This window comes from Geospiza fortis, unplaced genomic scaffold (assembly GCF_000277835.1).
Source record: "Geospiza fortis unplaced genomic scaffold, GeoFor_1.0 scaffold874, whole genome shotgun sequence".
In the NCBI taxonomy this organism is placed as follows: Eukaryota; Metazoa; Chordata; class Aves; order Passeriformes; family Thraupidae; genus Geospiza; species Geospiza fortis.
The window spans coordinates 754538-771696 of record NW_005054456.1 but is presented as its reverse complement, the minus strand read 5'-3'; the positions used below and the strand labels follow the sequence as shown (position 1 = coordinate 771696).

Sequence of the window (17159 nt, the reverse complement as noted above, 5' to 3'; positions counted from 1 at the left end):
AGGCTGTATTTGGTCTGATTTTCTTCTGCTCAGAATTACAAGTTTTGCTCTCAGCAGCTTAACTCAGCACTGGTTCCACCTCGGCTGTGCTCAGCTGCTCACAGAGGCTGCCAGAGGGAGGCTGGGCAGGACACCAGATTCATCCTGGTAAAACACAGCCAAGGCAGAGCCTGCCAGAGCTCCAGGCTCTGGAGTCATAAATCCCATCTCATCAGAGCGCAGGGCAATTAGCCCTGTGCTGTCACAGATATGTCACTTGGACAGAGCTCTGTGCCACTGCTGACAGCGCTGCCAGCTGAGGCTGCCAGTGCTTCCCCAGGCACTGCAGGCAGTGACACCTCAGCAGTGGCAGAAGGTGACACCCTGGGCATGCTGTGCCTGGCTGTGGTGACACCCAGCAGCAGGGGGTCATGTCAGGGCAGCCCTGTTCCCTATTACACCCAGCTGCATCCCAAAGCCATTACATTTCTCCTGAGTGTACAGGTAGCCCTCGATGGTGGGCTGCCCAGGCAGCTTGCAGGTTAGGGGTGCTTCCTTCATCCTCTTCTTCAGATCTTCCAGCTCCTCCCGCGTGCTGGAAAAGTGATTCCTTGTCTGGGAACAGAAAACAAACAGAAGCATATTTGAACATGAGCAAAAAGCGAGCTGCAGGCTATTTAGTCCTAGATAAATCTGAGGCGCCGTTGCAGAAATCAATCTGTTCCCAAGGTACAAAACATGGAAACCACTCCACAAATCCACATGGAAACTGGCTGTAAGAACCACTGAGCTCTAAGGGTTGACTGAAGAGACACATCATGTGCAGAGATGGTGCTGGAGGGCCAATGCTGGGAGGCCACTTGTTCCCTTAATTAAGGAATTTCAGCACATTTCAAGGCTGGCTGGAGCAGAGGAGCTCCCATTCACACCATTGCTCAGGTAACAGGGGTATTCTCCTCCCAAAGGTGTTGATCATGCTACAGTGCTTAGCATGAAAGAGTCACATCAACAGGGGTACAAAATCCAGGCATTTTGATGGAATACTACTTGGACTAATTAGTGAGCCAGCAGCAAAACCATCCTGGCTCAGATTTATGGCTGCTGTTCCACAGAAATGAAGGCCAGTCAGGAAAGACTGAAGATAAAGACAGGAGTCATATTCTACCCCATGAGCACACTTGGCCAGCAGAGGAGCTTACCAAAGCATGCAGCAAGCCTGCAGGAAGCCAGCACCATTAAGATCAAGGTTAGAGGCCTTCCTAGAGTACAATTTCAATCTCTTGATTGAAAGAAAATCTCAGGCTTGTTTATGCACCAGGTTAAATGATGCAACTGCAGTGGCCCGTTCCAGAGAAAACAATTTCATAGACCTGTAAACTGTCCCATGAAAAGAGGGGAAAACCCATGTGAACTGAGAAGGAAATAACTGTATCTGCAACAATGCAAACATGGCCAGACTGCTTGGGTGGAAAGACCTTGCCATCAGAGGTGTGTAAATACAAATGAGAACAGAAGTCACACAGAAAAGTCCTTCAGCTGGGCAGGGACTCACGTTCTGCAGGCTGAGCTGGAGCTGCTGCTTGTATGGGAGGAAATCCTGTGTCAGCTCCACTGTCAGGTTGTTGTAAGTGAAGAGACTGTGAAGAAATGCCAGCACCTGCAATGGAGGGAAGGGACACACTGAACTTCTGTGTTTATAATGGAAGGAAAGATGGACAGAGTGTGGGGTTTCAGAAATTACATATTAAATTACTTTTTCCTCACAACTTTGGAATGCCAGCCTTGGTATGGCTTATCTACCACAGTGTCCCTAAAGCTCAAGCTATCAGCCTCACATCTGTCTGTATAAAACACCCAGAATGAAAGACCCTGCAGGGAGACCCAGAGCAGATGTGCAGAGATCATCCACAGGATCCCACACCCCACTGCAGCTGGCACTGGGGCAGAGCCACCACCCAGGGCAGGGTCCCTGCACTCAGCCACAGTCTGGGACCCGGCAGGCCAGGCTGGGCAGGTAACACCTCTGTCCCTCTGCAGACAGACAGCACTCACCAAACCCAGAGGGGGCAAGATAAGTCATAACAAGACCTGTAGCTCTGTACAGTGTCCAACCTGTCCCTCAGGATCCACAGACAGCCAGAAGATCCACAGGACTGGGGTTTCACAGTGCTCCAGCCCCACAGGACCTAATCCAACCTGGCAGCTCATCCCCTGCCAGCACATCTGAGCATCAGCCAATGAGACTGAGAGAAAAGGAAGCTCCTACCGGCTCCACAATACTGAATTTCTTGCTTTCTTGTACTTCCTGGATCTGGTACACATATTCAAGGGAGGACTCAAAGAAATTGTGTCTCTCTTTGTCCACCTGAAGGTCAGCCTAGAAGAAAGAAGGAAAGGTGGAAAAAGAAAATATATCACATGTAGTTTGAAAATATTTGACTCACTTTTGTCTGTCAGCCCACACATGGTTCTGTCCTCACTAAAAACCTGCCTAGTGTCCAGCCTAGCTGTGAGCTGGAACATTGGATATTCTTTTAAGTCTGCCCTTTTCTGGCTCCCTTTCATTCAAGGATCCAAAACTCCTTCTCACTCTGCAAGGAAAAGGCTTTCCCAAAGCTCTTTTATTACTTTAGCACAAACCTCTTCTCCTGACAAGGCCTGACTCCATCTGTGTCCCAGAACCAGCAGCTCTGGAGCTGCAGCAGTGGCAGGAGCACACAATGAGCTCACACACAGTCTGCCTTGCAGAGATGCTCGTAGGTTGATTTGACAACTGGTCTGACAGATCTGACCAGATCCAGCTGCTCTGGGCTGGAACAGCTGGCTTTCCTTCCTTGCTGCAACATGCCTGCAGCAGCACCAGCTGGAAGGAGCCCCCCTCCTCTGCCTGCCCCCACAGCCACCCAAAAGCACCAGCAGCAAGGCAGGACACCAGGCCAGCAAAAGGAATAATAACTAATTACTTTTCAGCCAGAGCACCTCCCCAGGTGAAAGGGGGGCCAGCCCCCAGCTGTGCCAGTGCCACTGGTCACTGCCCTTCCCCATCAAGGTGACAACAAGCAATGACAATGTCTGAAGCCACTCCCAGCATCCAACAGATACAGGAGAACTATGAGCTTGATTTCCCTGATCTCACAGAGAACTCAGGCTTTGGGTAGATTTAATTGATTATCAGTTTCAATTGGTTACTTGAAGGGATGATTCCTCTCCCTTTTTTTAAGACCTAGAGCAGTTGGTGCTGTTGCTTCTGGACCTAACTCTGAGAAAAATTCCATACACACCTCCTGTAACTGAGATTCCTTCTTTTTGGAAGACAAATGCAAGTGGCGATCCAGCATAGAGTAAAACTTCTCACCATCCTTCTCAAACTTTTTCTTTCTTTCCTGTAGATGCAAAGAGGTTGAAGCAGAACCAGTTATTGGCATTTTCCAGATAAGAACATGCATCAACACTGAGATTCTTTGTGCAATTCTGTATTCCCATGGACAAATTTTGGTCAACCCAGCCAGAGAACAGAAGGCCACTTCTCATTTGCTCTGATTTCACAGCCCCTTGCCTACCTTGGATGCAATTACACCTCAAGACCCAACCTAGCAATACTCTGTGGCACAAGAAGTATTTTTTCATGCCAACATCATGGCAAAAGCCCTGCTCTCAATCTCTTCAATATCCAGTAAACTGAAGATGTGCTCATGCATCAAAAACCTGTTCACCATCTCCTGACATGCTGCTCACACAGCCCAGAAACAACTGGGCAAACACTGCAATGTCAGAGGCACAGCAAGGTCAAGAAAAGGTTCATTAGATTTTGGCAACTTTCTGTTCTAAAGAGTTTATCATTTGTTTCTGAGAGTACCAGAAAGAAAGCAGAAGCCTGGCAGGTCAACAAGCAGGCAGGAAATCCTCATCTGCCTCAGCAGTGCTGCAAAGAGAGCACAAATGAGCAAGAGCAGCAAACAGAGACACCCAAGAAGGAACCCCTGAGAGCAGGAGGGAGCAGCAGGACTGAGCACCAGGCTCTCAGCTCCTGCCTGCACTGACTGTGACACTGGCAATCACAAAACAACCAGAGTAGGGGCTAAGTTGACAAATACCCACTTTAGATGGTATCTGACATATCAGGGATTCCTGGGAGGCAACTAAATTACTGAAATCAGGAAATTCCAGCCTGGCAGCCGCCTCAGTGCCAGGTCCAAGCAGTTGAGAGCTGGTGTACACACAGTGCAGGTGTGTATGGGATACCCAGATCTTCTGTCTGGCTTTGGAAAGTTCAAGAAAGTGGAAAGCAGTTCCAGCTTCCTGGGGAATTACTGACATCTTTCAATATCTATCTCCTGAAAGCCCTGAAATCCTGTTGCCCCCACTCACAAATGCATGGCATAAGCAAGCATACACCAGTGCCACCACAAGCCAGAGCAGATGGGCTCTGCCAGACTGCTGGGTATCAGGAACTTTCCTCCTGAATCCAGTAGTGACCACAGCTTCCCCTGCCTGAAGTTTTGCTTCCCTGTTCCAGTTGCACAGCCTATTCCATCTGTCTGTCAGGATGCCCTGCAGCAGGATGCCTGGGGGCTCCCAAAACCCCTGGGCTTAGCACAGGTGGCTCCCAATAATAGGAACAAGCCTTCCTAGCAGCTGCCTTCCAGGGAAGAGGATTCTCTCCCCACAAGAGTCCTGCCATGGCTGTAGTGAAAGCACAGTTACCATGAGGAAGTGGCACCAGCCCCTGCTTATGTGTAAGTGTCTGGAGCAGGGCAGGCTTAGCCCAGCGAACCTTTTCACCTCAGCAATTGCATATCCTGCTGTGCAGAGCCTGGAATTACAGGACTCCTGAAGGGAAATGCATCCTCTGGAATCCCCCCCTGCAATGTCAGGTGCTGTGACTCTGTGTTAGCAGCCTCAAACATCAGAACAGAGACATCTACACCAAATCCAGAGGAAGAGGGACTCCTCCAAGTGTGAATCCTAATTTAAGCAGCACAGCAACTGCAGGGCTGAGGCCAGGAAGGACGAGCAAAACAAACCACCATCCTCGTGACTGAGGCCCTGACCAGCAACCCCAAACCCAGAGCAGCAAAAGCATTTGTGGAGCAGCAGTTCCTGTGTCTGTAGGGTCAAACTCCTGGGCTGTCTGTGCCATTAATGCCCTGTCTAATGCAGCCAGGAGCTTTTCTTGTTTCCATTTCCCCAGTGAGAGCCTCCAAGCCCCAAGGCCACAGAAGTGCAGGGAAGCAGAGCTGTGGGGCTGCAGGCACAGCACTCCTCACATCTCAGAGGAGATGGCTGTGCCAGCAGCACGTCCTGAGATAGAAAAGCAGGTGCTGCCATGGAAAGGTAGCTGCAAAGCCAACCAAGAGCTCCACTGTCTCCACCAAGGTGGCATGCAGAGGTGGTGGTGGCAGCACAGGGATGGTGCCATCCCTGCTCCTCAGCAGCAGCAATGGGGCTGGAGCTCACTCCAGGAGTTCTCTCCTGCCTCTCACCACCTGCAAGCAGCACTCCTAGGCGACTCAGCTGTCCCCACCCTGTGGAGAGGCCACCAGGGAAGACAGCCACACTGCAGGCCAGAGCTGGGACCAACCTCTCCTGCTCTCCACCTGGGAGGCTGCTCACCTGTGCCAGGTGTAGCCATGATATTTTCTGAAAAATCCTTTCCTTAAGATTTTTCCTCCTGAGAAGCTGAGAGGCCTCAGGAACAAAATGTAAACAATGGTTGTCTGCTGCTGTGGAATGCAACAGGTGGATCTGTGATTGGTCTCGTGTGGTTGTTTCTAATTAATGGCCAATCACAGTCCAGCTGGCTCGGAATCTCTGTCCGAGTCACAAGCTTTTGTTATCATTTTTTCTTTCTCTATTCTTAGCCAGCCTTCTGATGAAATCTTTACTTCTATTCTTTTAGGATAGTTTTAATGTAATATATATCATAAAATAATAAATCAGCCTTCTGAAACATGGAGTCAGATCCTCATCTCTTCCCTCATCCTCAGACCCCTGTGAACACGGGCACAGCCAGGAGCTGTGGGAAGCACAGGGCAAGGGAAGCACCAGAGCCTGGTGCTGCCATGGCCAGGCATGGCAGAGCCCATGGGCAGGGGGATGTGCCTCTGGATGCAGCAGCCTGGCAGCACGTGGCTCCTGGCCTGTCCCCAGGGGAGGTGACATTGCTGTGGGAGGCTGTGGTGCCTCCCACAAGAGCCCATGGAGGAGACCACGAGCTGTGTGTGGCTGTGGTGCCCACACAGATGGCCACAGGAGGCCACAGCCTGCAGCCACAGGGAGACCACAAACCACCAGGCTGCAGCTTTGTCACCAGCTGGTGGGCAGCTCCCTGTGGGAAGACATGGCGGGTTCTGAGGAAGAGGGGTCACCTCTGCTCGAGGAAAGACTGGGGAAGAGAAAGGAAGAGCCTGGGAGAGCAGGGGAGCTCCTTCTGCAGCAGGAGCTGGGAAGACACACAGGAACTACTCTGGGGAGTGCCTCCTCCTCTGGCAGCACCCAAGGCAGGCAGGGGCACACTGGGGACATGGAGCACTGAGCTCTTTCTGGGGATTGAAGGGACTGGGAATGATGTCCAGGACAGACCCATGTGTGTGACAGGACCACAGCGCAGTGTGGCATTTTGGGCCACTGAGAGGGAGCTGGCCAATCATTCCCACTCTGGTAATCAGCACATAACTGAACAGCAGAAGGACGACCTACAAATCCTTCTGAGTTGCCTGCTGACCAGAGCAAGCCAAGACAGAGAAAAAAAAAAAAACCAACACAAAAAATCACCCAGACTGAAGCACAATCTGGAAACACGAGCACAAATTAGTTCCTCATGAATATTCATCAAAGGGCAGCACCACGTTTGCATTAAGGTTTGCCAAGAGGCACCACCCACCTTCCCTTTGTTGCTCACTGTGAGACACCGAGCAGATCCCAGCGAGGGCAGGCAGGAGGGGGCTCTGAACCACCCTGTGCTGGGAGCTCTGGCAGGCACTGCTGTGCCCAGGAATGGCATCACCCTGTGCTGGGAGCTCTGGCAGGCATTGCTGTGCCCAGGAATGGCACAGCCCTGTGCTGGGAGCTCTGGCAGGCATTGCTGTGCCCAGGAATGGCACAGCCCCTGGGACAGCACTGCCTGCCTGCTGAGGCTCTGGCTGCTCTGTGTGTGCCAGGTCCTGCCCACACCCTGACTGACAGCAGGGGTGACACTGGAGCCCCTCAGCAGCCTCAGGTCCAGCTCATCAGGGGAAAAAGGCAAACAGACTTGCCAAAACTCCCCCTTAACCATTCATTGCTAATTAGGATCCTCTGAAATTCCCATTTTCAGGGAGGTGGAGTGAGTGGCAGGTGAGAAGCCGAGCTTTTGGGCCTCTTCTCCTCTCCATAAGGAATCAAACACACTTTTCCTGCTGGGAGCCCCCACCTCCGTGCACACCTGAGGGGTCTGGGTGCAAGAACAGCGGATACAGGATGATCATAGCTCATTTTTAAGAGGCATCTGCAGTTAATTCAAAAACAGATTTCTAAAAAGTCGAGGGGTGTAGAAAGAGCAGTTCTATCAAAGCACACTCAGTTCATCCTGGTGTTTTCCCTCACCCACTGCTTTCTCTCAAATGCTCCTTAGGCCCTGCTCCTCCAGAGATGAAAGCAAGTAGAAGTTATTAACCTCCCTTTCTTTTAAAATTATGATTAATGAAATTAATAACAGAATTTACTAAAACCTTTTAGGAATATGTTATCTCCTATGGAAGAAATTCTGACCAACACTGCAGCTATTCAGCATTCCTCTTGCCCTTACAGTACATCCCAACAAGCTTCTCCCTCTGATTTTTTTGGTTAGCTTTGTGGTTTTGTTTTTTTTTAAAGCTGTCTCCTTCCAAGTGAAACTGGAATTAAACTTTTTTATTCAAATCCTCCTCAGCTCAGTAAGTGTGGCCAGGTTCTTCCCCAAGGGTCCCAGCCCCAGGGCTTGGAGAGGGAGGGATGGGACGTCCATATGCACCAGCTCCTTCCCAAACTCAGCCCCTGCCAGGAGTGCCAGAGCTGGGAAATGGGTCAGCTCAGGGGGTCCCAGAGCCTCCCTTTTACCTCTGCAGTGTCACTCACAGTGACAGCAGGTCCCAGGAGAAGCAGTGACCCTGGGCTGTGGTGGGAGGGAGCGGCTGGAGGGGGCTGCCCTGTGTGCCAGCACAGCCTCCCAAGGAGACTCCCCTGCTGCCGGCAGAAGGGCTGAATGCAGACTCAGATGTGCTGGTCAGACTGGCTGTGCTCCAGCCAGAGGCATCACAAAGCCTCGATTCAAGGGCTCTTCCTATTTGGCTGCAGCAGCTCGCACAGGGAACAGAAAACATCTCACAGAAGGCGACGCTGCCAAAATACGGAAACGGAGCAGAGGGCACAAATTCCCTGTGTCATGTCTCCAGGCTGCTCCACAGCCTGGCCTGGGCTTCTGCCCCTGGTGCAGATCAGAAAGGGTCCATGGGCTGATGGCAGACCCAGCAGCAATGGGAGGAACCCACACTGACAGAGCACAAAGGAGGAGCCTCATTTGTACTTCCCCTGTCCTGCTCCTGGGTGGGATGACCCAGAGATGCTCTGCAGGCTGGCAGGTGAAGGAAGGCTCTGTGCCCAGGGTGACACCTGAGGGTGCAGCCCACCAGCAGTGTGGCTGCTGTCAGGGAAGCATCAGAGCTGAGGACAAGGGGCTGGAGTGGCTGGGGCTCACTTCCAAACTTGCACCTTCTCAAGGCTTTGGGGTGGCACTGGGGACAGGGGTACCTCCCTGTGCATCCCTGTCAGCGTGGCACAGCTGGATCCTGGCACGGTGCAGGGTGCTGTCCTGTGAGCTCCTGCATGGAGCCACAGCACAGCCCTCTTCCCACCACAGTGCCCTGGAGCCTCTGCAGCTCATGCTCCTCACAAGAAACAAAACCCCAAACCAAACTCCAATGGCTGAGCCACCTGCAACACCCCCTTCCACCTGGAGCACTGCCCATGCACAGGGACTGAGGAAGGGCTGCAGGCTGCCAGGTGAATCTGTGTCAGTGCTGGGGCTGTGGCACCAGCCCTGCTGAGACCCGTGCCAGCCATCAAGGAAGGGAGCAGGACATGGGCACAGGCCTGTGCGTGCAGCCAGCTCAGCTCTCGGGGCACAGCACGTTCTGGGCTGGGGGCAGAGTGGCCCTTACACACTTTAAGGGCTCTCTGGGACAAAACCAGCCTGAAGGACACGAGGGCAGGGGCTGTGGGCAGCACCTGTGCCATGCTCGTGGCTGCAGCTCTTCAGAGGGCTCCACACACCAGCCCTCAGGGCATGGCAGAGGGCAGGAGGGCCATCAAGTATCTCTTCTCAAACCCTGTATTTATTAAAAGTCAAAGCCTCCAGATGGGCTGGGCTGAATCCAAGCCTCAAGTGTTCTCCAAAACATCTCCATTTCAGAGCTGGGCCAGAGCCAGCCCCATTTTAAGCTGCCGCTGAGTAACATGGAACCTGGATTTCTTGATAGCAGACAAGGGAAAAATGATCTTTTGTGCTCCACATGTGGAGAATTTGCTTTTTATAGCTTGTTTCTTTAAAAGTTTGGTCCATCTGAAAGACTCATTTGATGCTTTATGTAAATATTTCATAACAAAAGCCCTGTGACTATAATCAGGTTCTGCCTGCTGGCCTCTCCTGCTTTCCCTCCTTCCCTTCCTCCCTCCCACTCCACCACACACTTCTCTGCAGAAAGTATTTTCTTTTCAACAGCACTGACTGAACAAAGGAGAGAGGGGGTAAAGCAGCAAGGAGATCTCCTGGCTGAAACAAGCACTCCTTGCTCAGGACAGAGGCAGTGCTGGAATCAGGCCAGGAGAGAACCCAGAGAATTCAGGAAAAGATTTTGGAGACTCTTAGGATTGAAAAATCAGACTGAAAGTCACAGCACGAACCCTCATGCCAGCAGCTGAAAGCCAGCATTGAACAGGGAGTTTCTGAGTGCCTGAAGTCAGAATGCAGTGGAGCGACTGCTTGTTAACAACAACAGGAGAAAAAATCTGAATTCAAAGACAGTAACAGAAAACAAATCTGTTTACACTGAAAACAAACAAACAAGCCTTACCTTGGTGAACCCTATCTGCTCCTTCCGGAAGTTTTCCAAAGGTTTGATCAGCAAATCACTCGCATTCTGCACCTACAGTGCAAAGAAAAAGCATTTTAATTGCAGGATACGGATCAATTTTCTCCTAAACAGAGGCTGAACAGGGCTAGAAGCCAAGAGCTCTGAGATTTTAATGTTTTTGACTGGAAACTTCATCTCTTTCTGTAGGTGAATTCCCTTAAACCATCTGTACCTGCTTGTCCCCATGGGTGACACACAGCAAACCCCAACCACATCCCAGGAGCTTTGGGGACATCCTGGGGGTGACAGGGAGTGTCCCCCACCTCAGATAAAGGATGAAGTTCCCTTGTCTCGAGATTCAGAACAGCTAGGGAAAAGGGAAAGCCTGCCTGTGTCTCTTCCACTCCTGTCTCACATCTCAGAGATCTTTCCTGGGTGGTGCTCTGCACACCTTCACCATGAATCCACATGAAAGTGAGCTCATCCCAGTTTGTACCACTGGCTCCAGCTCCAGCCTGGCACTGGGACCAGCCTGCTGTCTGCTCCCATCCCCACTTCCCTGACAGGCTCTGTCCCACACCCCAGAGAAGGGAGAGGGGGACAGAAGGGGACAGGACACCACACAGCACAGCCCCTCAGGGAAGTTAAAGCTGATGAACACAGTGAGTGTGAAACCTCCTGACGGAGCTGCTGTAAAACAGAATTGATCCTGCAAGAAGAGGGGAAAAAAACCCAAGTTTGAAAATTGGACAGTGCCCATAACCCCTGAAACAACACCTTCCACTGCTGCCCCCACTGCCAAAGGAGCCACTATACCTGGGATGTAATTCATAATAAAGAAGTATCTCAGTGCTTTCCTGGTTTCCTGCTGTTCCTTGCCTGCCTGTGGACCCTCTGGCCCAGCCTGGCAGGAGCTCCTGCTGCTGCACGAGGCAGGGGAAGGCAGAGCCAAGCAGCACATTCCTGGCACGCTGCAAGCTCTCCACCGAGCCTAACCTTCATGATTTTCCTGGAATTAGGAGTGAAATGGGAAGCCAGCACTGGCTCTGGAGGAGCCCTGGAGAGCTGAGGGCACATGGCAGCAGGAAGCTGATGGCAGTGCATTGTACTGCAGGAGCTGGACCAGCACTGATGGGCTCAGGGACACCTGCCTTCCTGCACCCAGCAAAAACTGAGCAAAACCACTTCTGATTCTTTAACCCTTGGTTTCCCCACAGAAGCAGCTGGTGAGCAGCCCCTCCAGCTGCAGGGCCTGGGGCTCTGTGCCTGCCCGAGCTGCCTGGGAGAGCCAGAGCCCCCCACACCCATTGCTGTGCCTGCCCATGCTCAGGGACCGTGGACAGATGAGCACAGAGCACATTCCCAGTGCTCCCAGCTTCCCTCTGCTGAGAAGCCTGACACAGAGGCACATGGGGCTGAGGCTGTGATTTGGCATTCAGGAATGACAGAGCCCAGCTCCCATCTCCTTACCATCATGGACCTCTCCAGCTCCACTTCTTGCAGCAGCTCTGCAAACTCCTTAAAGGACTCGGCTGTAAGAGAAGAAGAGGCTGGTCAGGGGAGCTGGGATGTGGCACCAGAGTGTGTGACACACCTCACTGGAGCTGGGATGTGGCACTGGAGTGTGTGACACACCTCACTGGAGCTGGGATGTGGCACTGGAGTGTGTGACACATGTCAGGACACCCCAATGTGGCTGCACCCCCAGCATGGCCATCTAAAGGGTGACAAAAAACCAAGAAGAGGTGGCTCCTTTTGGCAGAAACTGAGTGAGGCAATGCCAGGTGCAGGCTGGCCTGGAGGGGTATTTATGTTTGCAAGGGACAGGAGGGTCCCCTACCCAGGCAATGAAGGAGTGAAGGCCCTGGGAAGGTGAGAGGATGTTAATTAGCTTTTATTAGGAATTGTGTTATAGAGATGGCAACACAGGTGGCACAGGGCAGGACAGGCCCTGCCACTTTGGGCAGGACAGGGCTGCCTGGCCTGCCCAGACAGCTGCCAGCAGCACCAGGATGAGCTGTAGGTGCCACCTCTGTCCCAGGAAGAGCTGCAGGTGCTTGCCAGGGCCAGGACAAGTGTGTCAAATGAAAACGGCCTGGAATGACAAAGATCACATGCTGCACCAGGAAGCACAAAGTCCATGTACAGGAGGAAAGGCAGCAGGTGTAGACATGGTCACAGACACTGACACCACTCCCCAAAATGTCAGCAGTGAAACAAAAAGATCTCATTGATAAGCAGTTGGAGTCCAACTACAATAAAAATAGCATGAAACCTTTCCTTTAACAAACTGAAATAAGAATAATTCAGCCTGGGGTGATAAAGGACTAGGTGGGAGCAGCTGACCCCACACCAAGGGGGAACATGCAGCCCCTCTCCCTGCTCATCAGAGGAGAAGTTGGGAAGGGGCTGAATTTGTCCCAGGGGAGGAAACCTCTCAGCAGCAGAGCGCTGACAGTGCCAAGCCAAACTCCCCTCTCTCTGGGCTGCAAGGCAAGGCTGGGCAAACTCCTGCCCATGCAGGTACTGTGGCTGTGTGCTGGCTGCCTGGGGGAACACCCTGATCACCCCAGAGCACCTGGGAGCTACCTGGGAGTTAGTTGGGAAAGTTTCCCACAGTTCCAGCCTGCTCAGCACAGCGTGGGACAGCTCTGGTGGGTCCCAGGCTCCCTCTTGCCCTGGTGGGAACATCCCAGAGTGGCTCTGTGAGACCTCAGAGCTCTCAGTTCAGACCCTCCCTCCCTGCTGGGCAGGGCAGGGCAGAGCAGCACACGGGGGGCACAGCAGCTGTACAGCAGTGCAGGCACAGGATTAGCTTGTCCCACAGGTCAGGGAGGGGGTGCTCCTGTGCTCCCTGTGCCAGCTGAGGGCCCTCTCTCCTCATCCACAGCAGCACCTTGGGAGAAGTACCTGTCCTAAAACCCAGTGTGAGGATTCATTCTGCAGCTGCTGAGACACATGGAAGGCCTTGTGACACGGGCCCTCAGCTGCAGTGGCACAACAGACCTTCCTGATGAGTCAGCAGCTTCTGAGCTCTCCTCCAGTGAGGGCTCCAGCACCCAGCAATGCAATGGCCCTACAGCTCACACCAAGGCCATACGTGGCTGTCACTGTGGCTCCCAGGATGATGGAGTGCACAGACACCAGGGGCCTGAGCCAGGAAAAGAATTATCACAGGTAGAAAGAATCCAGCCCCAAACTTACAGGGAATATGTCAGTGCATGAAATGTTCCCTAGCTGTTCTTTCCCTTTGCTCTACAGGAAGAGCCCAGGAACGCGTTTTCTGGCTCCAGTCTCAGAACAGCCCACTGAGTTTGACCCTGCAGCACGCACAAGGCTCAGATCCTGCTGCCAGCCCAGCAGTGCCTGGGGTGGATCTGTGCTACTGGCCTGGGTCAGGGTTTGCCAGCCCATGCAGGGCAGTGTGGAGCAGGGGGGCCACCAGCAGCCACAGCCTGCCCAGCCACACCTGGGACGCCAGAGCGACTCTGTGGGAATGCCAGAAGCATTCCAGGAAGATCCTTACAGGATTCCAGGTTCCTGTGCCTGGGAGGGAAGAACATGCCATCCCATCACATTGCCCCCTCCACCTCTGCAGGAGCTGCTGATTTGTGTCCCGTGAGGTGACAGTGGAGGAGCACAGGAGGGGCTGCAGCTGTGGGGTAACATGCATCCATGACCTTTCATATGCCCAGGGGAAAGTGCTGCTCACGACAGACAACATCAGCCCAGTGTCCTGACTGCCACCTGCAGTGTCCCCGCTGCCACCCGCGCGGGTGCCAGGCTGCTCTGTGCCCACACAAGGAGAGAGCAGTGTGACTTTAGCTCTATTTACAACCCAAACACGTTCTCTTGCAGCGCATAAGAAGTGCCTGGAAGTGTTGTGCTTCACTCCCATCCCCTGCACATGAAATGAGCTCTGCACTCCCACGCAGACCCCTGGCACCCTGGCAGATGGAAGCTGCTACGGAGACGTCAACGCCCCAGTGCTGTGTCAGGAATAAGGAAGCCTCAACCCCTGCAGGCACACCAGGGCTTGGGTGGGAGGAGGAACACAGCCCAGGCTTCTTCACAGGGAAGCTGGGGACCTCTTCTTGAAAAAGCAAAACAAATCCTCCCCAGCAAAACTGAAGGGAAACACGCTCCTTTCACCATGGAGTGTTTTACATCTGCTCTCTTGCTCTCCCCCATCCCACACTCCCTTTATTCAACCTCTGTCATTCCCAGCAGCCTTGCTTGATTGTTGGAGCTTTGTTCCTTCCAGCCAAGAGGAGGGACACTCCTTTCCTTGCATGGCTGTTTGCCTCAGACCCCTCTGCTCCCAGGAGGGGCATTTACATGGCAGAGTTCCCCTCTCCCTGACCCGTGTGTGTTTGGAAGCTCAGACCTCTGCTGCCATTACATTTGGAGGCTGACTCATTTCCAGTGGGTCTCACCCAGAGACTTTCCATAAAGGAAACAAGCCTTGGAGGGGCAGGCTGCAGTCTGCTTCACGTGGCTTTAAATACAACAGCCCAAGGAACAGGCTCTACTTCCTTCCCCTTCTGACAGCAGCTGAGAGCTCTGACACCAGCAATGTCACACTGCTGCCACTCTGCAACCTCTGCCTGACAAAAACTGGTTTTCTTTTCTTCCCCTATGTGCAGCCCTTGGGAGCAGCCTGGAAAAGACCCTGTGCCTTGTGACCCACCCCATGAATGCCCTGTGAATTCTTCTGCCTGGAGAATGCCCTGTGAGCCTGTGGGCAGCCCCAGCTCCTCAGCCCAGGCAGGTGACCCAAGTTTTGTCTGATGGGGCAGGGTGAGAACCTTGGGGGCTGAGGATGCTCTGCTGTCCCTCCTGCAGCCCCCTGTCACCCCCACAGAGTGCACTCACCTCGCTAAGCCAAGAGCAGATTCATGTGAAACGTGCAGGGTTTGGGGCATTAAGGCCCCGGGGCTGTGGATGCTGAGTGACTCCCAAGCTGAGCTGGGGGAGGGCAGGGATGTAACACAGCTCCAGGATCACTAATCCCCAAGCAGATGTGCAGGGAGCAGCCCTGCAAGGCTGCCCAGGGCACAGATGGCCATTGTTTTCCATTTGAGACACATCCAGCAGCCCTTTTTCCCAGCAGTTTGCAGCCTGGTGCCCTTGCAGGGCAGCGTGGGGCAGTTTGTTCCAGCACAGCAAAGGCAGCTCGGGGGGAGCACACGGAGCTGGGCTCCCAGAGCTCTGGGAAGAGGGGCTGGCTGAGAGGTCAGCACCACGCTGCCTCCTCCCCAGCACCTGGCAGCATGGAGCAGGCCTGGAGCCATGGAAAACCTCTGCAAATTATCCGCTGAATTGGGAATGTGAAACTCGACCCGTGACTGTTCAACTTCAGAAAATAAGCTGTGGAAGAGCTGCCTGGAACCTGGCTCCTGAGGCTGCTTAAAAACCATCAGGCAGGCTAATTCCTAGAGAGGGAGACTGTTCCAATTACTGGAAATCAGCTTCAAAAAGCAGAGAACTCACCAATATTGATCTCATCATCTGTTAGTGTGTCGCCGATGAAGTCGAACTGGAAGGACTGCAGAGTCTGGGAGAACTTCTGCACTGCTGAGGAGTATCCTGGAAAAGGACAGAGCAATCAGCTGTGGGTTTCTGCAATTGTTCCACAGAGGCTGCATGTCCTAGGAATTTATCCTGAATGGAACAAGACCAGAGGAGGGTGGTTATGAAAATCCACAGGCATTGGGAATTTCAGCGCTGCAGAAAATGCTGCAGCATTAATAACCCTCAGAGGCTGCAGAGAGAATTGGATTTGGGTTTCTTCTCTCTCTGAAAAAGCTTCTGCAGCACTAATGGATGCACCACACAGTACAACAACTGATCAATGGCCTTGTGTCCAGCCACAGACAGGAAGGGACACTTCCCTGCAGGAAGACATTCAGGAGATACTCCAGGGCTCTGTGTGCACCAGCACAGCTCCTTGGAGCACAGGGGCTGTCAGACAGGCTGGCCACTGTTCACAGAAATTGTTTCATAATATGAGAGAAAAATCTGTAGAGTCAGAAAATAAATGTGAGGGAGAAGGCAGGACTAAAAATAACTGTTCCTCTGTGGGGTCGTGGACACAGACAGGCCCTGAGGGAAGGACAGTGCCACAGAGCACACAGCTGAGCCAGAGGCCTCAGCTGGGCTTGCCTGGGCACCCACAGATGGCCCTGGGACCTGCTGCTCCTGCTGGTGAGGAACAGCTTGGGCTGGAAGCAAAGAAATCGCCTGATGTTTCCTGTGGCTCAGTCCAAATTATTTTTGGACCTCACAGAGAAGTTTCTGGCCCAAAGGATGCTTTGTGTCTTTGCACCCTGTGTGGCTGCAGGACGTGTCTGGACGGCGTCTGCTGGCATTGGCAGAGGGGCCCTGGGACGTGACAGTGACACCAGCACAGAGCCTGACCCAGGGCCAGCAGGGACAGCACACTCACTGGATTGACCACATCATCCTGCACAAAGCTGCAATTCCTGAGATACAAACAGAAGGAGGCTGCACTTGCCTGACCTCAAAGAGTAGCATGCAGGCAACAAAAAGAAAAGCAAAGGAATAATGTTAGCCTGTGATTTAGATTGCTACTTCCCCTAATTTGGACTCCAGCTATGGGCACAGTCCCAGGCTGGACTCCTTTGTGGCAGTGCACAGAGATGGCACTTGCAGAAATTCATGAAATTACAAGTGGGGAAGATGTGACAGCACAGACCTTATGGGCAACCAGCTCCCACCACTGCTTTGCCAAGCCAGCACCATGATTGCTGTATAGAGGAACTTGGTGTACATGGATGGAGTTTTTTTTTAATTTGAAAATAAAACTTACTACTGTGGTGGCAATCATGGGATGCTCTGAAATGCTGCTGTGAAGGGGAGAGAAAAATTGGACAACATTGAACTGAATGTTGGGGAAAAGAAATCAAATGGCCTGTGTGGGATACTGGCAGGTCCCCAGACTGCCCTGCTTTTCCTGTCCCCAGGTCAGGAGCTCCTGACCCTCCCCAAGGTCCCTGGGCAGGCACTGCTGGGTCCCCAGTGCAGGCTCAGAGTGCAATCCCTGCTTCTCCCTCAAAAGCCTCGTTCAGC

General features: G+C 52.8%; 1 protein-coding gene across 1 annotated transcript in view; it reads right to left on the bottom strand.

The window, feature by feature from the left end:
• OPHN1 (oligophrenin 1) overlaps positions 1–16862 on the bottom strand; it is a 38284-nt gene extending 21422 nt beyond the window's left edge. Inside the window, exons 1-8 of the mRNA XM_031062677.1 lie at positions 16808–16862; positions 15561–15656; positions 11538–11599; positions 10068–10139; positions 3261–3362; positions 2246–2356; positions 1532–1636; positions 465–594 (exon numbers count right to left, since the gene is read on the bottom strand). Of these exons, the coding sequence (XP_030918537.1) occupies positions 465–594; positions 1532–1636; positions 2246–2356; positions 3261–3362; positions 10068–10139; positions 11538–11599; positions 15561–15656; positions 16808–16862 (733 nt within the window). The remainder of the gene's footprint in view (positions 1–464; positions 595–1531; positions 1637–2245; positions 2357–3260; positions 3363–10067; positions 10140–11537; positions 11600–15560; positions 15657–16807) is intronic.
• Positions 16863–17159: the final 297 nt, after the last annotated feature.